The 27483-nt window shown below is 43.7% G+C and overlaps 1 protein-coding gene across 1 annotated transcript in view; it reads left to right on the top strand.

The window, feature by feature from the left end:
* LOC126203564 (cytochrome P450 6k1-like) overlaps positions 1-16981 on the top strand; it is a 71829-nt gene extending 54848 nt beyond the window's left edge. Inside the window, exons 7-8 of the mRNA XM_049937890.1 lie at positions 7365-7616; positions 16738-16981. Coding sequence (XP_049793847.1) covers positions 7365-7616; positions 16738-16904 — 419 coding nt within the window. The 3' untranslated portion in view covers positions 16905-16981. The remainder of the gene's footprint in view (positions 1-7364; positions 7617-16737) is intronic.
* The last annotated feature ends 10502 nt before the right edge of the window (positions 16982-27483 follow it).

Raw genomic sequence — 27483 nt, 5'->3', positions numbered from 1 at the left:
TCTCGGTTAACCTGGCGGGTCAAAACGTATATTATCTGCCCAAGAAGAAAGAAAACACAGAAGATTTTGTCAGACATCAGTGTAAATTCGTACACATACAAATTGATAAGGAGTATGTAAATGAATAGAGTTAATAATTCTCTGGGGCAGATAGAACGGTCAGCAGACTGAATTAGCGTTGTTCGTGTTTAGTGTTGTTGCCAGGACTTGTAGGGTATGTAAGGGGCGTGAACAGCGTCAGATGTTGAAAGGATCGGAGATGCCGCGCACTCGTATGAGGCGGCGTTATCAGCACCTGACAGTGCTTGATCGGAGCCTCATCTAGGGTCTCCGATGGGCGAGTGGTCTAATCGCGCAATTTCCAGATGGACTGCACGGGCAGATGATGGCAGGGCAGGCGTACCTGCTTTCAAGGTTTCAGCTGACTACGTCTGAGCACCACAGGAGAGGATCTCCGTAGTGTGTGCCAGGAACGTCGTGGCCTCGTTGCCTCTGCGCCTGCCGTGCGAGAACAAGTAATGCGCTCCCTGCAGCTTTCGGGGTCATCCCGCACTACTCGGTGGAGACAAGCAGCAGCCGGGTTTGGAAATGAACGGCCCATGCACAGGCTGCCATTAGCAAAAGTGGAACCGTGAGTACAAAGCATGGATTCATGATGAATAACGTCGCGTTGTGTTGAACTACGAGCTGCAGCTTGCACTGTGCGAGAACTGCCGGCTGTGACTTCATGTAACTACCCCAGTTACTAGCAGACACGACACAGCCCCAATAAGAGAAGAAATACAGAAAAAAGATTTTTTAAAATAGTCTTAAGAATTACTACTTACAATGTGAAACTAACGAACGGCTATTTACAATTTGTACAGAAACCAGATGGCAGTTATAAGAGTCGTGGGGCACGAAAGGGAAGCAGTGGTTGAGAAGCGAGTGAGACAGGGTTGTAGCCTACCACCGATGTTGTTCAACCTCTATACTGACCAAATAGTAAAGGAAACCAAAGAAAAATTTGGAGCCAGAATCAAACTCCAGGGAGAAGAAATAAAAACCTGGAGGTTTGCCGATGACGTTGTGATTCTGTCAGACACAGCAAAGAACCTGAAAGAGCAGTTAGTTGAATGGAATTGACAGCGTCTTGAAAGGAGGATATAAGATGAACATCAACAAAAGCAAAACGAGGATAATGGAACGTAATCGAATTAAATCAGGTGAAGCTGAGAGAATTAGATTAGGCAGTGAGACACTTAAAGCTGTAGATGAGCTTTGCTATTTGGGCAGCATGAGGATGGTCGAAGTAGAGAGGGTATAAATTATAGACTGGCGATGGCAAGGAAAGCGTTTCAGAAGAAGAAAAATTTGTTAACATCGAGTATAGATCTGTCAGGAAGTATTTTCTGAAAGTATTTGTATGGAGTGAAACCATGTATGGATGTGAAAAATGGACGATAAACAGTTTAGACAAAAAGAGAATAGAAACATTTGAAATGTGGTGCAACAGAAGAATACTGTAGATGGGTAGATCACATAACTAATGAGGAGGCATTGAATAGAATTGGGGAGAAGGTGAGTTTGTGGCACAACTTGACTAGAAGAAGGGATCGGTTGGTAGGACATATTATGAGGCGTCAACGGATCACCGATTTAGTACTGGAGGGAAGCGTGGAGGGTAAAAATCGTAGAGGGAAACCGAGAGATGAAGACACTACGTAGATTCTGAAGGCTATAGGTTGCAGTAGTTACTCGGGGAGGAAGAGGCTTGCACAGGATGGAGTTGCATGGAGAGCTGCATCAAACTATTCTTTGGATTGAAGACCACAACAACAACAATAATGTGAAGGAAGGCAGAAATTCAGGTTCAAGGGAATTGAAATTGAGCACACAAACGGCAGCTGTTTGTGTAGACATCAATATAGCTCTTAAAACACCTTTCCGTTATATCGTATTATTATATTAAGGTGAATAGCAGTGACCTCATATCGTTGTTGTTGTTGTGGTCTTCAGTCCTGAGACTGGTTTGATGTAGCTCTCCATGCTACTCTATCCTGTGCAAGCGTCTTCATCTCCCAGTACCTACTGCAACCTACATCCTTCTGAATCTGCTTAGTGTATTGATCTCTTGGTCTCCCTCTACGATTTTTACCCTCCACGCTGCCCTCCAATGCTAAATTTGTGATCCCTTGATGCCTCAAAACATGTCCTACCAACCGATCCCTTCTTCTAGTCAAGTTGTGCCACAAACTTTGTCTTCTCCCCAATCCTATTCAATACCTCCTCATTAGTTACGTGATCTACCCACGTTATCTTCAGCATTCTTCTGTAGCACCACATTTCGAAAGCTTCTATTCTCTTCTTGTCCAAACTGGTTATCGTCCATGTTTCACTTCCATACATGGCTACACTCCATACAAATACTTTCAGAAACGACTTCCTGACAATTAAATCTATACTTGATGTTAACAAATTTCTCTTCTTCAGAAACGATTTCCTTGCCATTGCCAGTCTACATTTTATATCCTCTCTACATCGACCATCATCAGTTATTTTACTCCCTAAATAGCAAAACTCCTTTACTACTTTAAGCGTCTCATTTCCTAATCTAATCCCCTCAGCATCACCCGATTTAATTTGACTACATTCCACTATCCTCGTTTTGCTTTTGCAAAGTTTTTACTTCTTCTCCATGAATTTTAATACCTACTCCGAATTTTTCTTTTGTTTCATTTACTGCTTGCTCAATATACAGATTGAATAACATCGGGGAGAGGCTACAACCCTGTCTCACTCCTTTCCCAACCACGGCTCCCCATTCATGCCCCTCGACTCTTATAACTGCCACCTGGTTTCTGTACAAATTGTAAATAGCCTTTCGCTCCCTGTATTTGACCCCTGCCACCTTCAGAATTTGAAAGAGAGTATTCCAGTTAACGTTGTCAAAAGCTTTCTCTAAGTCTACAAATGCTAGAAACGTAAGTTTGCCTTTTATTAATCTTTCTTCTAAGATAAGTCGTAAGGTTAGTATTGCCTCACGTGTTCCAACTGATCTTCCCCGAGGTCCGCTTCTACTAGTTTTTCAATTCGTCTGTAAAGAATTCGCATATCGTATTATTATATTAAGGTGAATAGCAGTGACTTTCAATAGGTAGTTCCTCCAGTACTGAAGACAACACACTAACGGAAAAATTCAGTTGCGTACCGTACACTGTCCAGTAATACCAAAGATTAAATGCCATGATTTGATCGAAATTAATCTGAAATTGTTTTGATAATTAATTGAAACCCTCAGCTGCCGACAGGTGTTGTTGATATACCTCAATGGGGACAGCTGAAAATGTGTACCCCGACCGGGACTCGAACCCGGGATCTCCTGCTTACATGGCAGACGCTCTATCCATCTTTTTTTTTATCTCATTTTGTTCTACATTGTCCGTTAAATTTCTTCGTAGCGGACCACCGATGACACCCGTTCAGGTTCACCGCTGATCTGTCCACTCAGTTTTTTTTATTACATAGGGTAGTTTAACCATCTGACCGAACACGCTGAACTATCGAGCCGGCGTCCATCTGAGCCACCGAGGACACAGATGAATAGCGCGACTGCACGGACTTATCCCTTGCATGCTTCCCGTGAGACCCACATTCCCAAATGTCTACAATCTACATGTGTAATGTACCTAATGAATATTTGCCCATCCACTCATTACTCGCTCACACTAAGGTGACGATTCTTGTAAGAGATCGGGCAACCAGTGGGTATTAGGTGCATTACGTATGTAGATTGTGGACAGTTGGGAATGTGGGTGTCACGGGAAGCGTGCAAGGGATAAGTCCCTGCAGTCGCGCTATTCATCTGTGTCCTCGGTGGCTCACGTGGACGCAGTCGGTTCTCAGCCGTGTTGTGAAGCGGACGCACGCGAGGCTCTGTGCGGCGCTCCGCAAGCGGGCCGTTGTTTTCTCGTGCGGGCAGTGGTATTGAAGTGTAAACAGACCACCTAGAATGACGATGGCGCTTTCTTATAGAAAGGCTACGATTAAAGTAACGTTCGATGCCCAGTATTGACGACCTAAGGTATACAAAGAAGAGCATTTTCTGCGTGAAGCCATGCACATCGATCTACAGGAACTTATCGGTATACATCTTTTAATCATCTCCAGTACAGTTTACCTGAAACTTATAGATGAAGCAGCGTGCGAACGACTTCTTCGACGTTCCACCGATGGATATCGTTTCCACCACTCGGACGGCAACGTACGTGTAGTGACTGTCGACCATGAAGGACTCGGCGTTCGGAACATACGAATCTTCGAACTGCCGTTTGAAGTTCTGGCCACACTTGTCGTGAACGCGCTACGGCCTTACGGGGAAGTACTAAGTCACGTGGAAGAAAAGTGGCATACGCGTCAGGAAGGCATTTTCAGACGTGTTTCTGGTCTTACACGCAATTTTCGTACAGTAATAAGACGCATTTAGTCTCGTTAATGTAACTTTATTTTTGGTATACGTTTCGAATAAACAATAAGAGTAGTATGGAACGTGACAGGGTTATTTTCATAACGCACCATTTTCAAAAAAACTGTTCAAATGGCTCTGAGCACTATGGGACTTAACTTCTGAGGTCATCAGTCCCCTAGAACTTAGAACTACTTAAACCTAACTAACCTTAGGACATCACACACACCCACGCCCGAGGCAGGATTCGAACCTGCGACCGTAGCGGTCGCGCGGTTCCAGACTGTAGCGCCTAGAACCGCTCGGTCACCGCGGCCGGCGCACCATTTTCCTTAATATAAAACGACGAAACTGATATTCGGTCTATGTCCTCTTCCCGAAAACTACTGAGAATATTTTGCTATGTTTTGTCAGTTCCCAGTCTTCTCTTCTCAAAGCGTTCACCCAGAGAGCTTTTAGTTTTGGGCTGATAGTAAAAGTAAAATTGAATTCCAGGAATGAAACCAGTACAGTAAGTAAATAGCGCCACCAGAATTGATTTATATAAAAGAATAATATCGCTTGAATGAGTCCAATTACGAATTATATGTGATTTCTTTACACTTTATACTATAATCAGAATTTTTGGTACACTCGCAAATGACGAAAGCTGACACTTTTCACCAAAATATTACGACCAAAAGCTAATGTTTGGGGCAACTGACGTAGCAGACATAGCCTTCAAGTTTGTGACGTCATGACAACTCCCTTTACTGTTTTGCCGATAGTTATTAGCCACTATCTGTTTTCATGAATTGATGAAAACAGACTGCAGAATCTGCAGGAGGTAAAAAACCTCATTACTTCTTTGTCACATTAACGTGGCTCATTACCTATTCTGTGGCTCATGATGCATTGAAATTCTGACTTAACTACTTATACATTTCAAATATGGTAATTGGTATGTGAAAATAAAAAATACGAGCGAAGGGTAATTCCTGGTGTTTGCGTTTGTGATTTAACAAGCTATCACTGAGATATGTAAGCAAGGTCACTTATAAGAAACTTCAGTTATTTAAGTTTATAACGAGTGGTGCTTTAAGTTACTGTCTGGTGCGTGACAGTTCTTTTCCGAGCTTTGATGATTATTTTCTGTAAGCGACACGGGACCTGCATTTCAGAAACGAAATTTTTCCAATGATTAACGTTACTTTAGCTCCAGTAATTACAAAACTCAGATTCATTTAAAAAAATATTCTCACCGTGTAGGACGAACAGAGTATGCCACCACCACATGTTCTGATCGACCGACGCATCATCACGCTATAGGCTGCAACTAGCTTTTTTTCATCATTAAGTAGATATGTATCATATTTTTTTTAAAAACAATGTACGTTTGATATATGTCACTATAAACTCGAAAGTCTACCGGATAATGATGTAAGTTTAATTAAAGTAGTTGCGGAATAATGGGTATTCCAACAGCTTTGTGGTCGTGTTCATGAAAATGTCTATTAATATCTTGTGGAATAGATTATTATGTATATAGCATTCTGAACGTTTACAATCATAATTACGGATTTATTTATTTACTCGTCAAGTTCCGTTGGACCAAATTGAGGAGCAGATCTCCAAGGTCATGGAACGTGTCAGAACATGAAATTACATCATAATAGTAATAACAGATGAAAATAAACGTTTATAAACCCGAAAAAAGTCAGTCCATAAGATTAAGTAAATGCAATAAACAATACAATAAGAATCATCTTAATTTTTCAATGAACTCCTCGACAGAATAGAAGGAGTGACCCATGAGGAAACTCTTCAGTTTCGATTTGAAAGCGCGTGGATTACTGCTAAGATTTTTGAATTCGAGTGGTAGCTTATTGAAAATGGATGCAGCAGTATACTGCACATCTTTCTGCACGAGAGTTAAGGAAGTCCGATCCCAATGCAGGTTTGATTTCTGCCGAGTATTAACCGAGTGAAAGCTGCTTATTCTTGGGAATAAGCTAATATTGTTAACAAGAAATGTCAGTAAGGAATGTATATATTGAGAGGCCAATGTCAAAATACCGAGACTCGTGAACAGGGGTCGACAAGAGGTTCGTGAACTTGCTCCACTTATTGTCCGAACCGTCCGTTTCTAAGGCAAAAACATCATTTTAGAATGGGAAGATTACCCCAAAATATAATACCGTACGACATAAGTGAATGAAGATAAGTAAAGTAGAGTAATTTCCGTGTAAAAAGGATAACTCACTTCAGATACCGTTCGAATAGTAAAAATAGCAGTATTAAGTCTTTGAATAAGATCCTGAACGTGGGATTTCCACGACAGCTTATACCTAGAAATTTGAACTGTATAGTTTCACTAATCACATGCCCGTTCTGTGAATTTAAATCGTCAGGTTTCGCAGAATTGTATGTTAGAAACTGTAAAAACTGAGTCTTACTGTGATTTAGCGTTAGTTTATTTTCTACAAGCCATGAACTTAGGTCGTGTTCTGCGCTATTTGAAACCGAGCCAATGTTGCACACAACATCCTTTGCTACCAAGCTAGTGTCGTCAGCAAACAGAAACATTTTAGAGTTACCTTTAATACTAGACGGCAAATCATTTATATTAAGCTGAGTCTTATTGTATTGTTGACTGCATTTACTTAATCTTATTGACTGAATTTTTTCGGGTTCATAAACATTTATTTTTATCTGTTATTACGTGTGTTGTAATTTCATGTACTGACACGTTCTATGACCTTGGAGATTTGCTCCTCAATTTGGTCCTACGGAACTTGACGTATAAATAATTATGGATCGTCGTCCATACTGTACCAGAACCAGTTGAGTCCTCCGACAGGTATGAGCTTCCACGCCAGTGGTGAGTTGAGGTGTGTTCCAGCAGCTTCAGACTGACTCCGCTCTTCCCACTTTCCGACAGAGACGCTCAGGAAGTACCCCCCGCTGCCTTTCCTGAACCGCGACTGCGTGGAGCCCTACAGGATCCCGGACAGCGACGTCGTCGTGGACAAAGGGACGGCAGTCGTCGTCAGCCTGTTCGGCCTTCACTACGACCCGGAGCACTTCCCTGACCCGGAGCGCTACGACCCCGAGAGGTTCTCCGAGGAGCAGAAGGCCCAGAGGCACCCATACGTGTACCTGCCGTTCGGCGACGGGCCTCACATCTGCATAGGTTTGTATTGGCTACTGCTGTTCGTGGTACACAATAATATACGTATACAACTATAGTCAGAAGCCGGAGTAGACAACGAGACGTGGACGAAAAAGTATACTCTACAATTAAGTTTAGTTTGTTAGGTTGTAAGGTGTCAGGCAAATCCCACACCTTCCATGAAAACCCTGACATGATAGGCAAATCCGGCACTATGTGACATAGCTCCGAATAAATCCTGACGTTAAATTAACCAAAGTAATACGATGAACGAGTGAGCAAATGGAATACCACAGACTAACACAAGAACGCCTAAATGCATGTCATACCTTCCCACCGTGAAACAGACGCAGTTCCGAGGGGAGGAACGAGAACAGAAGCCGAGAGCAGAGTCGTGTAAGCTAGAAGGCCTTGCGAGAAGGGACACCCACATCACCCGCCGACCGCCAAGACCACCCCCCAAGCCCATGTTAAAAGATAGAGCCTTCCAGAAGAACAGTATAGATCTTACGATAACACTAAAAGGGCCACACCAGCTGCAAGTTTTAGCGTGAGAATACACACGTCTCTGTTACGTAGCAAACTGTTGTGTACATAGTTCCGCATAGTCAGCGCGTACACAACTTTCCCACTAGAGCGCGCCCCGCTAAGCACAACAGCGCAGGCGCAGCGCTCGTCCATCTCCACACTACGAGATGGCGCTGCCATAGAGACGGACCAAATTCTGCTTCCGCCGATCCGCATTTTAATATGTAATGCAGCCGATGAGATTGCTGCTAATGTAGAACCTTTTCTCCTCGCAGATCACACTCGTGCAGTGATAACTGAACGCGCGAGGTATTATAACGAGTGTACAGACCTCCGATTAGCCAGTCTGCATTTGTCTGCACCAGTCTATAGTCAAGTTTCAGTCTCCGCCTAATAAGATTATCATATTCCTGTGCATAGCCATGAAGATAAATGAATAGACACTTTGTCAAGTATAAGAGATATGTGAGAATAAGATTAACGTACCAAGACCAAAGGAACTTCCGATTGTCAATTGAAAATAGCATCCAGAACCAAGTTAAGTAGTTTTTAGGCTTGTTATTATTTTAATAAATGTGTGTGAAAATTAATCAAGTTCTGTTTAAAGTTGGTCACCGTCAATCTGCTACTCTAAGCGTGCAAGTGGCATTTCTATCGTCTGACCCAACAGCAGAAGATAAACACGCCACGATAAGACCACGAGACATATTGCTGGCACTCGCATAGAGCGACAACTCAAATAACCTGATGGTGTGTGTACCGAAGGTCTTACAGTACGCACACCACACAAACATTAAAAACATTGCCCCACCACTTAAAATATAACGTTTCTCATTGGACAGACAGAATTTTTGTTGGCGGAGCTTAAGGCTAACACTGAGACCCTGATTGGTCAGTTGAAAACACAGCCAGATAGATTTTCTTAAACCAACTTCGGTAAATTTTAGTAAAGAGAAGTTAGAAAGAGTTGCTTCCGTGACGGCGAGGTGTGTGGAGCTGCCTCGGCCGCCGCCCCCTGACGCTGACTAACCACCGACAAGGTAATGAACGCACGCGATGCCGCATAAGAGTCACAAGGCTTCACTCAGAACTGCAGAAGTCTCATCTGTTACACCCCCTTTTTGCGTAATACTAGTGTCGATCGTCAATTAAAGAAATGGTATTCACATTTGCTACTAGAAGATAAAATCTGAAACGCGATGATTTTTCTGTTATATAATTATTGAGAAGCCACATCAGCCACTGTAATTTACGACAAGTTAAATAAGTAATTGAAGATAATTAAGGGTCACTGTAGACCATTTTGATAGATTTCTTTTTTATGAAACTTAACTTAAACCTTGATTATAGATGTGATATGGCATAGGTCATCCTTCGATCCATTATAGAACTTGGAAACTCATTCAGGGAATATTCGTTCACATTTTTGTTGAACGCAGTTGGTTTTTATCATCCTGTATTAAAATATTTCCTTTTACCAATAGTGCAATTTATAAACAATGTTTTGTGAGTAGAATAAAAATTCCAATTGTAAACTTAACTACTTTCTCGACGTTATTTTACCAGCTAACTAAAAATAGGAAAGCCTTGAACCCCTTCCACTAAATTTAGTTAGTGTTAAGATTCTTTTACAGGGAGTGCAGTGTAGCTGATGCTGAACTCATTAAGTATTTGATTATATCATTGCTAGTCGCACTGAACTCTTCTGAACTCTACATGTCATGTGTGGTCTGGCGTCTCCTTACCAGCAACAGGTCCCAGGTTCAAACTAGTCAATTCCCTAAAAAACATGCTCGGAGCGTCGTTGCGCGAAAGTGGTAGGGAGACACGACTTAGAACAAACAGACACCACGCGGAATGTTAGAAGGTGTTTCCCTGGATAAAATACAGTTCCTTTCATTAGCCTACTTGATTGCTACTTACACAGTTGTATTCAGGCCCACTTATCATTGTTTGTGATGAGAAGCAAGCCACTTCCAACGTTACGACAGAGGATATAATATCGTAATTTTTAAAAGAGATCATACAGGGTGGCGCCCGAAATGTGTTACCATTTTTTTCTGAATATAAACTCTATTGTCAATACAATCTGATAGGAACATATACTACAATGAAGAGCCGTCCATGGAGATTTGTTCTAACTAAGCACATGCTCAATATGTCCACCATTTCGTTTCCTAACTTCCTTCAAACGAACGCTGAAGTTAGTGATTACCCTACGGCACATGTCTTCCGTAATTTCACTGCACTTGAAAAATAAGTCTTATGAGCTCCATTAAATCACGTGGAAGTTTCGGGAAAATTTTTCCTTTAGGTACCCCCAAAGAAGAAAGTCACACGGATTGAGGTCTGGACTATTGGGGGGCCAATTTTTTCCGTCATTGAAGCGACCTGGAAACCTGAGTGAAATGATCCGCATCTCGAAATGCTCGTGTAAAAACTCCAACACAGTGTTTGCAGTATGTGGCCTTGCTCCATCTTGCATGAACCACTGCGTGCTTAAGGGCAAGGCAGTAGCAAGAAGCTGTGGAAAGAAGCTATGGCGAAGCATGCTCAAATAACGCTCGCTGTTCACAGTTTCTTCAAAGAAAAAGGGTCCAATAACTCCGTGACTGGAAATTCCTGCCCACGCTGTAATCCGCGGAGGATAATGTTGTCGTTCAAGAAGCACTTGTGGGTTTTCAGTGGCCCAAAAGCGTACATTTTGTTTGTTAACCACACCGTCTAAATGAAAATGCACCTCGTCTGAAAAGCAAACGTTGAGAGTTTCGTCCCTATACTCTGCCCACTGAGCAAACAGTAGTCTCTGCTGCTTGTGTTCTTCAGTGAGCTTCTGTGCACAGGTCATCTTGTATGGGTACACATGGAGGTCACTTTCAAGAATGCTTTGAACGGAGCCTCTGGATATTCCCAGTTGCACTGGCTGCCTTTCTATACGATTTCCCGGGACTTCTCTGTACAGCAACTCGTACCGCTTCAATATTCTTCGGCGGCGAACAAACAGGCTTAGGCCGAGGTCGCTTCGCTTACAATACTGTTCCTTCCTGTACAAATGTATCGCACAACCTGTGGATGGTCTTCTTGCAAGTGACCCATCGTGTTGTCGAAAACAGTCACAACAAGGCTTTTGGTTTCATGAAAAAGTAACACAATTACCGATCGTTGCTGTCTCGTCAGTCTTCCATTGTCTGCCATTGCTGCCTACTAGTCTCCTAGCAGCAGTATCGTGAATTACACATTTCCTAACTCATTTGTTTTTCCAAGCTCTACTGGTACTGCTGTAGAGCTCCAAGAGGGATATCTGATGTGCGTCGTAAATTGTGAAAGAAACAATTGGTAACACATTTTGTGTACTACAACGATGAGAACTGCACAGTAATTATATCATTTGTTAGAAATATTTTATGCAACAAGGACGCTGGGGAAAAGTTCAGTCACCCCCTCAGAGACGTCGCGCTGTAATACCGTGTAACACCGGACCACGCCTGATGATGACGTGTTGTTCGTTCTTAAGCTGTTTGAGATGGAAACGTTACAGTTCTGCGACCGATTGTCATTGACAAGGCGTGACATTCACCTCCTGTCTCACGACCACCAGTGCTACAGTGCTAGTGGTGTTCGTACAAAGCAGAGAAATGACAACGATAAACAAAGCAAACATTGCATTATATCTGCAACACCAGTTGCCAAAATTGACATTTCGTCACAAAGGAACCCAAGGAAATTCGCAGAGTGAGAAAGAAGTGACAGATGAAATACACTCCTGGAAATTGAAATAAGAACACCGTGAATTCATTGTCCCAGCAAGGGGAAACTTTATTGACACATTCCTGGGGTCAGATACATCACATGATCACACTGACAGAACCACAGGCACATAGACACAGGCAACAGAGCATGCACAATGTCGGCACTAGTACAGTGTATATCCACCTTTCGCAGCAATGCAGGCTGCTATTCTCCCATGGAGACGATCGTAGAGATGCTGGATGTAGTCCTGTGGAACGGCTTGCCATGCCATTTCCACCTGGCGCCTCAGTTGGACCAGCGTTCGTGCTGGACGTGCAGACCGCGTGAGACGACGCTTCATCCAGTCCCAAACATGCTCAATGGGGGACAGATCCGGAGATCTTGCTGGCCAGGGTAGTTGACTTACACCTTCTAGAGCACGTTGGGTGGCACGGGATACATGCGGACGTGCATTGTCCTGTTGGAACAGCAAGTTCCCTTGCCGGTCTAGGAATGGTAGAACGATGGGTTCGATGACGGTTTGGATGTACCGTGCACTATTCAGTGTCCCCTCTACGATCACCAGTGGTGTACGGCCAGTGTAGGAGATCGCTCCCCACACCATGATGCCGGGTGTTGGCCCTGTGTGCCTCGGTCGTATGCAGTCCTGATTGTGGCGCTCACCTGCACGGCGCCAAACACGCATACGACCATCATTGGCACCAAGGCAGAAGCGACTCTCATCGCTGAAGACGACACGTCTTCATTCGTCCCTCCATTCACGCCTGTCGCGACACCACTGGAGGCGGGCTGCACGATGTTGGGGCGTGAGCGGAAGACGGCCTAACGGTGTGCGGGACCGTAGCCCAGCTTCATGGAGACGGTTGCGAATGGTCCTCGCCGATACCGCAGGAGCAACAGTGTCCCTAATTTGCTGGGAAGTGGCGGTGCGGTCCCCTACGGCACTGCGTAGGATCCTACGGTCTTGGCGTGCATCCGTGCGTCGCTGCGGTCCGGTCCCAGGTCGACGGGCACGTGCACCTTCCGCCGACCACTGGCGACAACATCGATGTACTGTGGAGACCTCACGCCCCACGTGTTGAGCAATTCGGCGGTACGTCCACCCGGCCTCCCGCATGCCCACTATACGCCCTCGCTCAAAGTCCGTCAACTGCACATACGGTTCACGTCCACGCTGTCGCGACATGCTACCAGTGTTAAAGACTGCGATGGAGCTCCGTATGCCACGGCAAACTGGCTGACACTGACGGCGGCGGTGCACAAATGCTGCGCAGCTAGCGCCATTCGACGGCCAACACCGCGGTTCCTGGTGTGTCCGCTGTGCCGTGCGTGTGATCATTGCTTGTACAGCCCTCTCGCAGTGTCCGGAGCAAGTATGGTGGGTCTGACACACCGGTGTCAATGTGTTCTTTTTTCCATTTCCAGGAGTGTATTAGCGTATATGTAAAATGAATCAGTGCAATGTGTAGTGTCGTATATAATCGACAGTGAGGACAATGTACATGAGGAGTACAATGATGACGATACGTGCTTAACAAGTGAGAGTGGCTCTGAGCACTATGGGACTTAACATCTGAGGTCATCAGTCCCCTAGAATTCAGAACTACTTAAACCTAACTAACCTAAGGACACCACACTCATCCAAGCTCGACGCAGGATTCGAACCTGCGACCGTAGCGGTCGCGCGGTTCCAGACTGAAGCGCCTAGAACCGCTCAGTCACAGCGGCTGGCCAAGTAGTTCATCATCCCTGTCGGACAGAGAGGCACAGATCCCATCTCCAGTGACACGTAGTGAAGAAAATCAATATCCAAGCAGCGAGTACTAAATATAATCACGTACATGGAAGATCATCCGCAGCATAGTAAAAAAACAATTAGGAATAGATTTCGAGTAAGTCTGCAGCAATATCATCGTGTAGTGTGAAAGAAAATTACCGATATTCAAGCGAGGACAAGAAGCACGTGTTACAAAACGTAGTGTTTCCGCGTTTCAGGGATACTCGATACAGCTTACAGGATGTGTGTGTTAGTAACCTACAACGTTATGCCCATCAGAGTGCGCACGACACTGAGTGTAATGACTTCAAAGGAAGCAGTGAATGGTTGCATAGCTTCAAATGATCCAAATGGCTCTGAGCACTATGGGACTTAACAGCTATGGTCATCAATCCCCCAGAACTTAGAACTACTTAAACCTAACTAACCTAAGGACATCACACAACACCCAGTCATCACGAGGCAGAGAAAATCCCTGACCCCGCCGGGAATCGAACCCGGGAACCCGGGCGCGGGAAGCGAGAACGCTACCGCACGACCACGAGCTGCGGACTGCATAACTTCAAACAGAGCTACAGAATCGAAGGACGTAACAACAAACTGCGGAATCGCCCCAAACATTTGATGAAGAGATAAACAAAATAATCCCATTGATCACAAGGAATTAGTTTTCAACTCTGACCAATTGGGATCTGAAGAGGAAATGCATATGAAAGGAACGCTGGAAATTAGAGGTACAAGAGAGTTGTATGAAGATCGACTCACATCAATCCCTCAAAGCAGTCGCATACAATTATCCCGACTGTTAATCTGGATGGTAAATTGACTGCAAAGTTATTTCTTGTGTTGAGTGAGGTTGGTGGTGCTCTGCCCCTACGATTCATTCTCGTGTACGTGGGCTTGCAAGGGCATTAGGGAATATTTACGTCACAGCAAGCAACAGTGGGAAAATGGGCGTAAGAGAACTACAACTATGGTATGACCACTGTCTCTGACCAGTAATTGGTTAAAACAACTTGCTTCTGCTTGATTTCTGGTCTGCATATAAAAATCATACTCCTTAAGAGCAAACTATCCTTCCTGAAAAGTGTGTGACATTGCAATTCATACACCTGGCACCACTTGGCAAATTCAGCCTCAGGATGTCTGTTTTTTCCGCACCTATAAAACATATTATCGCACTATCTGCAGCTGCGCCTCAAAAGATAGCCAGTTCCACGATAAACTGCACTACAGGACGTTTCGTATTCCGTTGCATGTCATCACATTCCATCAGTTCTCGTCACCGTGTTACACCAGTATGATTCTATATGCATTCTTTAAGAGTGGACACCTAGCTGAAAATCCTACCCTGTTTGTAACTCCCAAGGAGTTCGCCTTCGAATCTGATGGGGCGAACCTTTGTGATCACTGTAGCATTCCGTGTTCATGGTGCAAGCTAATGATTTGTTTCGAAGATTTCTTAAGTGTCAGCTATGTCCATCTTGTGAAGTGTGGTACATACATCCCGTAGAAGGTTGATCTCTGCACCTCCTGGACACTCATTTTCTGTCGCCCACATGATGCATATGGTGAGGCATTGTCAGCTAATATTTTTCCTATCATAACTGTTAACACAACAGTTTCAACAGACACTTACTGAAGACTGAGCTTGCTACTTTGCACTCAAGAAGTTCCTTGTTTGAGCTCTAATCCCAGAAAAGCGGCTGTAACGTACACATCACACCACTACCATTACTTATGTCGCGGGTCGAGGGTCACATGACTGCCAGGTATCCGGCCTACAGCACTCCAAAACGGGCAGTGCGCTGTTTTGTGTGGGCGCCAAACATTTAGTCTCGTGGGATTACATTGTAAAACAGTAACGACCCTTAACACTCGCTAGATGTACTCCCAAATTTACAGTCATATTTGTACATGTTGTTCCTTTAAGAACGACTTGTAGTGTTCTCTCTGCAAGGAATCTCCGAATATAGCCACTAATATGGTCCGATTGTTGGTAGGCTCGTATTATGATCTCTAAACGACACTGCAGAACTGTGACGAATGCCTCTCGGAAGCCAAGGAAAAGGACATGGTGTGACAAATAGTCCAACTATATTTCACAAGAAGCATTGAACCAAAGATATTTGGGGAGACCTTGGAAGACATAACTCTGGATGTGCACATCTGTATTTGAACTACCGTCCTCCCATACGTGAGTACAGTGTCTTACCACTGTGGCACTTCGCACAGTGGCAGGGTAGGAGCACGCCCAAACCCCAACCCGGCCGGTGTGGCCGTGCGGTTCTAGGCGCTACAGTCTGGAACTGCGTGACCGCTACTGTCGCAGGTTCGAATCCTGCCTCGGGCCTGGATGTGTGTGATGTCCTTAGATTAGTTAGGTTTAAGTAGTTCTAAGTTCTAGGGGACTGATGACCACAGTTGTTAAGTCCCATAGTGCTCAGAGCCATTAGAACCATTTTTTTGTTGTGGGAAACGACAGGTGTTGTCAGTGGGATCATGACGATCCTACCCTTACTTCTCACCGGCGAATGATCATCTTAGTGTAATTTTTGTCGACTACTCAATTTCTGAAGATTAAATTTAGTATTTTAACCTTCTCTCCGTCGGCCTTCATTTTAGTGTATGTTCCCTGAGCTACTGTATTCCTTCAAAAGTTTGCTTCTCCAGCAACAGCGCTAGAAAGTTCCTGAACTTGCACACAAACCAGATGGCGAAAAAATCACCGGGAATGCCATCAGAACCTCTTGACGCGCACTGTGGTTAAGAAGTGCAGCACAGCGAGAGTTCTTCGTACGGTAATGAATTCCCAAAATCACGGATCATGAACAGTTCTGTAACTCTAATAACTAGTTTTTTCCTGTACATACTTTCTGATGTCAAGTTTATTTCACTCACATTTAGTCTTCCTAGTTCTGCAGTTTTCAGAAACATTAATGTGCTTAAATATTTTACATTTTTCAGAATGTTAAACAAAGGCGAAATATGCATTCTGAAATGTTTAACTGTGAAACCTAATGGAATCTTGATTTGCTGTAGTTAAGTTTTTGTTAATCAGGCTGACACCGTCTTTTCGATTTGCAGGTATGAGACTCGGTTTACTGCAGACCAAAGTAGGTCTTGCGAACATCCTGTCCAAGTGCTCCGTGCGACCTACGAAGAACACAACCAGGCATGTCACCTACAACACCAGAAATGTTCTGCTGCTGCCCACAAAGGAAATCGAGCTGCAATTTGTGAAACGATGCTAGGAGATTCACTACCGCGCTAACATGACATAAAGAGGAACTTTAAAGACTACATGGCTTAATCGTCTGTCTATTGTACAGTAGTACCATATGTTTGTTTCATTTTGTAATAATAAAAGTATAATACCTGTGAGTCTATTTTTCACATATTTACCCTCCTCCTCGCACTATGGACAGAGTATTGCCAAAATTCACAGTGATAACTACACAGCACTCATCACAGGAAAGACCCTCGTTTTATGATCATTGAACTTTCCGGCTGCTTCCACCATGTCACTCTGGAAACAAAAACCCTGCCGCTTTTACAATTTGCATACCATGTTTTCAGCTCACTTATTCGTGTACTGGCAGTTATTTATGGTATGTTATCTATTGGTGTAATTAGCTAGATCAAATTACAATTTTGTGGCCATTATTCAATTTAGTCTTTGAACTATTCATATCACTTTCTAATTCAGCATCTGAAACCACCTGATTTTTATAAATACCTGCTATTCAGTAAAATATGTGTAACATTTACAATAATATTGGTTATAATTAGAGTAATAATCATAAAAGGCATAGTAATAATAATAATAATAATAATAATAATAATAATAATAAACCCCGTGGAGGACCGGGAAAAGAATAGGCCTCCGGTATGTTCTGCCAGTCGAAAAGGCGACGAAAAGAGCAAACCACTAATAGGGCTAACCCCCCTTTTAGTGTGATTAGTAGGTTCAGGACAGAACTAATGAAGCCTCGGGCAAGCGCTGTCATGGTCGGACCTGACGCTTGAACCCTATGCCCGTTAACAATGGTAACGACCCTGCTAGCCACACGGAAAATGATTTAAATCCAAATAGAGGTGTTTTGCAGGATATGCTTCCTGCAACCACTCTAGAAGGAAAACAAAGACAGAGGATGAGATGGTCAGATGAAGTTAACCGACACCTCATGATCTGTTATTATCAAGCAACAAACTTAGGAACGAACACAACTGATACAGATCACAAGTACACATAAATTTATTACCAGATACCAAGAATTAAATTTTTTTACAGAACAACGACTAGCTGATCAGATCCGTGTAATAATAAAAAATAACTGGATACCCCAGTCAGAATTAGAAAACATCAAACAACAATTACAACAAATACTGGAACAAAATACAGTAATGGACTCAAACATCCCAGAGCAAACAAGCAAAGAACAACACGCATCAATTAAGCAATCAGAGGAAAACGAAATCTTAAGACAGCCACCAGACAAGCACAAATAGAACACGAAGTGACACACATATTAGATATAGAAGAAAAATTCCAGCTAACGTATATTGTAGTGTCGGCAGACTTGCCAACACTACGCACACTAATTGAAAGAGGCGGCCAAGATGCACGCGCTAACTCACGAAGGATGGAGTGAGGTCTGAAACAGGAGACTTAATGAATGCTATAAAGAAAAGTACGTAACTTCTGGACTACTTAACTTTTAATCCGTCCTTGTATACATCGTTCTTGATTATACATCTGGAGATTGTGGCGATACAAATGAGACTCGTATGATACATGCACTGGTACAATTGGCGCCTTGCTAAGTCGTAGCCATTAACTTAGCTGAAGGCTATTCTAACTGTCTCTCGGCAAATGAGAGAAATGGCTTCGTCAGTATAGTCGCTAGCAACGTCGCCGTACAACTGGGACGAGTTCTCGTACGTCTCTCAAGACCTGCCGTGTGGTGGCGCTCGGTCTGCGATCACACAGTGGCGACACGCGGGTCCGACATGTACTAATGGACCGCGGCCGATTTAAGCTACCACCTAGCAAGTGTGGTATCTGGCAGTGACACCACATATATAGAATACAAAGACACAAATACAGACATTAGACCATTCTTGCATGGACCACCAAATAACCCACAAGTTGAAACAACAATAACAACTATCAACACAATCGTACACAACAAAATAAATGAAAATATAACTATGGACGAGTTACAACTACTGGTTTATATAGGAGCACTCACTACACTAAATATACACACTAGACAAGGGATCAGAACAAACCAACACTGACAAATGGTTCCACCACACGCTGCGCCTTCTCTGCGCGCGGTCTGATTTCATCGCACCACATAAGCGGCCGGTCTCTACCAACCGTAGATTGTTTTGTCTGTTGTAGCTTTTGCGTGAAATTATTTTATGTGATACTTCGTTTGCAATAGTCTCTGAACTGTCACAACTGATTAACATTTAGCGAATTTAAGGACACAAAAGGGACGCATCGCTGCATTATACGAAATTTGACTGGATTGAGGGTTTTTTTGATAGAGAGGACCAAGCATATTGTTTCGGGTGGAGAGTCACCAGCAGATGTAGAAATAACTTCAGGTGTGCCCCGAGGAAGTGTTTGGGACCATTGCTGTTCATGTTGTAAGACGTGTATATTTCTATGGTCTATTGTCAAACCACAATTAGTGAAAGATGTTTATATTTTATTAATAGGATTAAGTAGGAATAATTAATATTTGTCATGTTGGAAATAATTGTGGTAGAAGAAAATGTCTGTACCAAAGTAGTGTTGGCAAGAGACACCGCACATTGATATAATTTTAAAAAAGGGCGGGAGAGACAGCGTATTGATACAGTTTAAGAAAAGAGCGGGAAAGACCGCGCATTGATACATTTTGTAATGGCAGCAGGGATTGCCTGCAGCAGAAAGCATTGTTGGCAGCAGAGACAGCACTTTAGCGTTCGTAGGAAGTCAGTAGTAAGCGAGATGTGAAGCGAGTCGGTAGCAGGTCTGAAGCGAGAGGTTGAGAGGAGCGGTGTGCCTGCCAGCCACTAGCTATGATTTACAAGAGATTATAAATGGATGTAGAGAGACATCAGCAACTATTATCATAAGAGCAACTAATATTATTGTATTAATTTTTTGAGAAACTCAGGACTACTGAAAGTACTTTTTCGCATTGCTAGCTGTAAGATTATTGTATAAAGTAAGTCCCATTTGAACGTTTGTAATATCATTTCATTCAGAATATAATTAATTTTTGCCAGCAATATTGCATTACTGATTATAATCCATCCCAAAAACCATCAACATCAAACTTAGCAAAAATTTTATTGTTGTCAAGAAAAAGTGTAACTATGAATTGACGTAACTTCAGTCAAATTAATTAAATAATAACGTCAGCTTTGCTAATAAAGAATAACGTCAGCTTTGGTAATAAATACAGCCACTTATTATGACAGCCCACCAGCAGGTAATAGAGTATAGTAAACCAGAGTAAGTATATTCATGTCGCAGTTCGATGTAGCAGTCAGATGGCGATCCAGTAACAGTAAAAAAGGTAAGAAACAATTTTGGTTTATTGCAGGTAACGAATGAGGGCCACGACGACGACACATTCTATGTTTCGTCGAAATAATCAGAAAATAAGTTTTAATAAGCATCATTTAAATTTGTATGCGAAGATTGAGAAAGAGAATCAATTTCAAACGGAAGATTTCATTTGTTATCATTAAGCAAGAGGTAGAAATCCTAAGGGTTCATAGGTTATTGTAAAAGGGAAGATTGCGTAACAAAAAAATATGTAAATTAAAGAACTTGTAGACAATGTTAATAATAACCTCAGACTTTTCGCAGACGACGTAGTTATCTACAATGAAGTATTATGTGAAAGAAGCTGCATAAATGTTGAATCAGATCTTGAGTGCAAAGATTGGCAACTTGCTTCAAATGTCCAGAAATATAAAACTGTGCACTTCGTACAACGAAAAAAAAATCATAGCATCCTATGAGTGTAATATCAATGAGTCACTGTTGAAATCGGCCAACTCATATACAAATACCTGAGTATAACACATTGCAGGTATATGAAATGGAATGGCAACATGGGCTTAGGCGTGGGTAAAGAGGGAGGTAGACATTGGTTTATTGGTAGAATACTGGGGAAGTGTAATCTGTCTACAGAGGAGATTCAAAATTCAATACAAATCACTAGTGCGACCACTTCTAGAATATTGCTCAGGCGTGTGGATCTCTTACCAATAGAACTAAAAGGTTATATTGAACGTATACGGAGAAGGGCAGCACGAATGGACACAGGTTTATTTGACCCGTGGAAGAGTGTCACAGAGATACTGAAGAAACTGAACTGGAAGACTCTTCAAGATAGACGGAAACTGTCCCGAGAACTCCTGTTAAAAAAAAGTTTCAAGAACCGGCTTAAATGACGATTCTAGGAATATACTACAAGGCTATTAACAAAGCCTTAAGAACCGGCTTTAAATGATCACTCTAGGAATATACTACATTCTCATAAGTATCGCTCATTTAGGGATCGTGAGGAGAAGATTACAATAATTACTGCTCGCACAGAGGAATTCAAACCATCAGTGTTCCCGCGCTCCATTCGTGAATGGAACGGGACGGAACCCTAATAAGTGGTGAAGTGGGACGTTCCCTCTGACACGTAGCTACGGCTGTTTGCTGAGTGTAGATGTAGATGTAAATGTAAAATGTTCAGACACGCCTGCCCCGGACGGAGCGCTCTCCAACAACTAACGACGCTTATTACGAATAAAAACTTGCACGGGTGCTTTATCCACTGTAACGATCCATTTTTCTATATGTCTCATACATTGAGCACGCAATTAGAGGTCGTTTTTTTTGAAACCCCTGAATTGTCTGCCATTGGGACGCAGAAGTTTCTGATTTGCCTCAAAGGTGATGGTGCAAAGGTGTGGCGCCCCGTGACGTCTCCTTCGGGCTTGACAACGTTTCAAACAGCAAGGTGTCGAAATAAAAAGCCCGCCACAGCTCAGAAGTTCGTGTGCATCAGATCACGTTCACTGCGTTTGAAGCCACATGGTGTCTTTAGAGAAGCGATGAATCGTCTGGGGGGGGGGTTATTTATTTATTACACTACTGGCCATTAAAATTGCTACACCAAGAAGAAATGCACATGATAAACGGCTATTCCTTGGACAAATATATTATAGTAGAGCTGACATGTGATCACATTTTCACGCAATTTGGGTGCATAGATCGTGAGAAATCAGTACCCAGAACAACCACCTCTGGCAGTAACAACGGCCTTGATACGCCTGGGCATTGAGTGGGTGGCGTGTACAGGTACAGCTGCCCATGCAGCTTCAACACGATACCACAATTCATCAAGAGTAGTGACTGGCGTATTGTGACGAGCCAGTTGCTCGACCATCATTGACCAGATGTTTTCAATTGGTGAGAGATCTGGAGAATGTACTTGCCAGGGCAGCAGTCGAACATTTTCTGTATCCAGAAAGGCCCGTACTGTACCTGCAACATGCGGTCGTGCATTGTCCTGCTGAAATGTAGGGTTTCGCAGGGATCGAATGAAGGGTAGAGCTACGGGTCGTAACATATCTGAAACGTAACGTCCACTGTTCAAAGTGCCGTCAGTGCGAACAAGAGGTGACCGAGACGTGTAACCAATGGCACCTCATACAATCACACCGGGTGATACGCCGATATGGCGATGACGAATACACGCTTCCAATGTCCGTTCACTGCGATGTCGCCAAACACGGATGCGCCCATCATGATGCTGTAAACAGAACCTGGATTTATCCGAAGAAATGACGTTTTGCCATTCGTGCACCCAGGTTCGTCGTTGAGTACACCATCACAGACGCTCCTGTCTGTGTTTGCAGCGTCAAGGGTAACCGCAGCCATGGTCTCCGAGCTGATAGCCGATGCTGTTGCAAACGTCGTCGAACTGTTCGTGCAGATGGTTGTTGTCTTGCAGATGTCCCCATCTGTTGACTCAGGGATCGAGACGTGGCTGCACGATCTGTTACAGCCATGCGGATAAGATGCCTGTGATCCGTTCCGAATTACCCTCCTGAAGCCACCGATTCCATATTCTGCTAACAGTCATTGGATCTTGACCAACGCGAGCAGCAATGTCACGATACGATAAACCGCAATCGCGAAAGGCTAGAATCCGACCTTTATCAAAGCCGTAAACATGATAGTACGCATTTCTCCTCCTTACACGAGGCATCACAACAACGTTTCACCAGGCAACGCCGGTAAACTGATGTGTGTGTGTGAGAAATCGGTTGGAAACTTTCCTCATGTCTGCACCTTGTAGATGTCGCCACCGGCGCCAACCTTGTGTGAATGCTCTGAAAAGCTTATCATTTGCATATCACAGCATCTTCTTCCTGTCGGTTAAATTTCGCGTCTGTAGCACGTCATCTTTGTGGTGTAGCAATTTCAATGGCCAGTAGTGTATTTAATTATTTCTCAAGTAAAGACATGCTGCCTGTTTTTATATAGCAGTTCGTACATCGTGTGACATTACAGTTTATGCCATACAAATTCTTTGTTGAAAATTTTACCTAAGGACAAATTAAAAAAAAAACAGAAAAAATATTTATGTGTAATAAGTACTAATGCATATACACAGTTCTGTTTAAGCTTGTGCTAACTTAGATTACGATAATAAATAAGATACATAATAGGTTGTGGATGTATTTTAAATTTATTAAACGTGTATTTAATTTAAGAAACAGGAGATAGCAGTTTGACTTTGATATGATCTGACAGTTTTTCCCTTTATACCTTTTGCGTGTATGGTTACATCTGTTACACATGTTGTCTTGGTAGTGGTAATGCTCAATTCACTATATTGATTAGTTGTATAGATCAGGCGCGAGGGGTCGTCAAAACTTCGAGCCAGTCACACTTGATGCAGCGAAAGAAGAAGAAATGTCAAATTTTCAGAGAGTATTACATGCTATGAAATGGTACAACAAACAGTTACATAGAGAGTTACATTTTCAGATTGATTCGGTTTAGTGTTGTAGAACCTCCGATTACGTTTGCTATGTTTGTAAGTTTATCTCGTCTTCACTTCCTGTGTGTGATACAGCATCCCATCCCGTGTCTGTGCTTGTGTCTGTGGAGTTTACCACGTACTGTTGATCTGTCCGATGTGAAGCCTGCCTTACTCTAGCGTATGGTCTCTGCTGTTTGTATGACTCATACAGTGCTCGCGATGCTTCGTCTGCGATGTTGTTTCTAGAGTTCCAGTCACCCTGTCTGCGTATTAACAGTCCTATGTCCTGGTTTCCTAAACACGGTGTTATGTGTCCTAGGGCATCACAGCTGAGCACTACGTGTCCAGGTGTCCCATTCTCACCACGGGCACAAGTGTGAGACTGTTTTATGTCAAACCTGTGGACATGCACAGAATACGGGCCATGGCCCGTGAGAAAGTGCACCACCCCCTGCTGGATTCATCCGCTCTCATATACTAGGGAAAAAAGAGTAGACTCGGCTTCCCTTATCAGCTGCGTCCCATTCTGTCTGCCATGTATCAATTCTCCACTTGTTTATTTTTCGCTTGTCGGTTATATCTTGTCCAGTTATTTCTCTTATTTTGTCGCGTCTTTCCCTCTTCAGCCAGTATACAGCTGCTCTGTGGCGAATTGTAATGTCTGTAGGGAAAACTCCCAGTACCAAGCACTGTGCCTCAATCGAGGTAGTGCCGAAAAATCCCAAGATTCTGAAGTAGAACACTCCTCTGGCCGCGCCTTACAGTGGTTTTATGCGTACCTAAGCATAATCGATGTGCCCAAGCACTAGCCGCAAGCCCGCATCTCGTGGTCGTGTGGTAGCGTTCTCGCTTCCCACGCCCGGGTTCCCGGGTTCGATTCCCGGCGGGGTCAGGGATTTTCTCTGCCTCGTGATGGCTGGGTGTTGTGTGCTGTCCTTAGGTTAGTTAGGTTTAAGTAGTTCTAAGTTCTAGGGGACTTCACAGCAGTTGAGTCCCATAGTGCTCAGAGCCATTTGAACCATTTGAACTAGCCGCAAAACAAGTTATTATCTCAAAGAGTGCTGTGTAATGTGTCCTCATTGTCTGAAGGGGTAGTCTGTATGTTACAGTGCTCAGTCTTGCAATTTTATGCATGAGTTTCGTCGCTTTTTTGGATTTTTTGGGGGGAAGAGACCAAACAGCGAGGTCATCGGTCTCATCGGATTAGGGAAGGACGGGAAAGATTGTCGGCCGTGCCCTTTCAAATTCACCATCCCGGCATTTGCCTGGAGTGATTTAGGGAAATCACGGAAAACCTAACCAGGATGGCCGAACGCGGGACTGAACCGTCATCCTCCCGAATGCGAGTCCAGTGTGCTAGCCACTGCGCCACCTGTTTCGTCGGTTTGTTAATTGTCAGTCTGGCATGTTCGCTAAAGTGCAAATGTTCGCCAAGGTATCTTGTTACAGCTTTCCTTTTTATAGGTATGTTCTTTAAATTCATAACTACATTTCCTTTCAGCATGCCTCTTAGAAGTAGGTAAAGAGTTTCGTTTGTTACTATTGTGAGTTTGTTGTTCGTGTACCATTCACTGATGCAAGCGAGGAGCTGCGTGGCATTACATTCTAATTGGGACCTGGAGTTTGCAGATACTATGACCAAAGGGATATCAGTGTACGGAGTCAGCTCGCTAGACATGTCGTTTTCTTCCAGTGCATTCAGTAGTGGTTCTATGGCTATGTCCCAGAAAATCGGTCCGAATGTTGATCCTTGCGGAAAACCCTTTGTTACCCTCTGTATAACCTTTTGGAAACCAGTCTTCCAATTCATTATTATGTTTTTACAATAGTCTGTGGGGCTATTCTATTGAGCCAGTGGAACACTCATCTCTCTAAATCTTCCAAAGAGCGCCGTCCACCAAAGGTTGTCGAAAGCACCACCTACACTGTGTGATCAAAGTATCCGGACACCTGGTTGAAAAAGACTTACAAGTTTGTGCCGCCCTCCATCGGTAATATGGGAATTCAGTATGGTGTAGGCCCACCCTTAGCCTTGATGACGGCTTTCACTCTCACGTTCAATCAGGAGCTGGAGGGTTTCTTGGGGAATGGCAGCCAGTTCTTCACGGAGTGCTCCACAGAACTCAGTGCAGGACAGTCCATTACAGGGATGTTATTGTTGTGTAACCGCTCCGCCACAGTCCGTGCATTATGAACAGGTCGGTGCATGATCGTGTTGAAAGATGCAGTCGCCATCCCCGAATTGCTCTTCAAAATTGGGAAGCAAGAAGGTGCTTAAAACATCAATATAGGCCTTGCTGTGATAGTGCCACGCAAAACAACAAGGGGAGCAAGCCCCCTCCATGGAAAACACGACCAAGTCATAACAACACCGGCTCCAAATTTTACACGCTGGCAGATGACGTTCATCGGGCATTCGCCGCCGGCCGCGGCGCTTCAGTCCGGAACCGCGCGACCGCTACGGTCGCAGGTTCCAATCCTGACTGGGGCATGGATGTGTGTGATGTCCTTAGGTTAGTTAGGTTTAAGTAGTTCTAAGTTCTAGGGGACTGATGACCTCCGAAGTTAAGTCCCATAGTGCTCAGAGCTATTTGAACCATTTTTGGGTGAATGCCATACACACACCCTGCCTTCGGATCGCCACATTGTGTACCGTGATTCGTCACTCCACACAACGTTTTTCCACTGTTCAATCGTTCAATGTTTAGGCTCCTTACACCAAGCGAGGCGTCGTTTGGCATTTGCCGGCGTGATATGTGGTTTATGAGCAGCCGCTCGGCTATGAAATCCATGTTTTCTCAACTCCCGCCTACCTGTCATAGTACTTGCAGTGGATCCTGATGCAGTTTGGAATTCTGTGTGATGGTCTGGATTAGATGTCTGTCTATTACACATTACGACCCTTTCAACTGTCGGCGGTCTCTGTCAGTCAACTGACGGGGTCGGCCTGTACGCTTTTGTGCTGTACGTGTCCCTTCACGTTTCCACTTCACTATCACACCGGAAACCGAGGACCTAGGAATGTTTAGGAGTGTCGAAATCTCGCGTACAGACGTATGACACAAGTGACACCCAATGACCTGACCACGTTCGAAGTCCATGAGTTCCGCGGAGCGCCCCATGCTGCTCTCTCACGATGTCTACTGAGGTCGTTGATATTTAGTACCTAGCAGTAGGTGGCAGCATTATGCATCTAATATGAAAAACGTATGTTTTTGGGGTGTCTGGGTACTTTTGATCACATAGTGTATGTCAATTAGGATTACTACTATGTATTTGTCTTGTATTGTCTGTGCCATTTCTATGATCCTATTTACTGCCTTGTCGATGGATTTATGTGCTCGAAAACCGAAATGATGTGGGCGAAAGACGAAGAGCTGCAGGTGCGACTGAAGTCTGTCGCACAGCAGTCTCTCCTGTACCTTTGCGAGAATGTTAACGAGGCTTAATGGTCTGTATGTCTTAGAGTCAGTCGGGTATTTGTCCTCCGTTTTCTTTATTATAACTGCATTTGCCGTCTTCTATATGTTCGTTATTCGTCCTTCTAGAAGAGCATCATTCAGTAAGTCGGTCAGGTATGGTACGAGAAGTGGAGCAGCTTGTTTGACGGTTAAAGGGTGGATGCCATCAGGGCCATAAGACATTTTGTTTTTTATTTTGTGTGTTGTCAGTGGAAATTCTTTGCGAGCAAAGGGGATGGTGATACCTTCGTTTTCATATTTGTGAGACAGTAGTCTGCACCCGTCCTCAAGGGGTAGCGTCTTTGATTCTT

The sequence above is a fragment of the Schistocerca nitens genome, chromosome 9 (assembly GCF_023898315.1).
Source record: "Schistocerca nitens isolate TAMUIC-IGC-003100 chromosome 9, iqSchNite1.1, whole genome shotgun sequence".
NCBI classification, from domain to species: Eukaryota; Metazoa; Arthropoda; class Insecta; order Orthoptera; family Acrididae; genus Schistocerca; species Schistocerca nitens.
The sequence above is the reverse complement of the archived record's forward strand: the minus strand, read 5'-3'. Positions and strand labels throughout refer to the sequence as shown.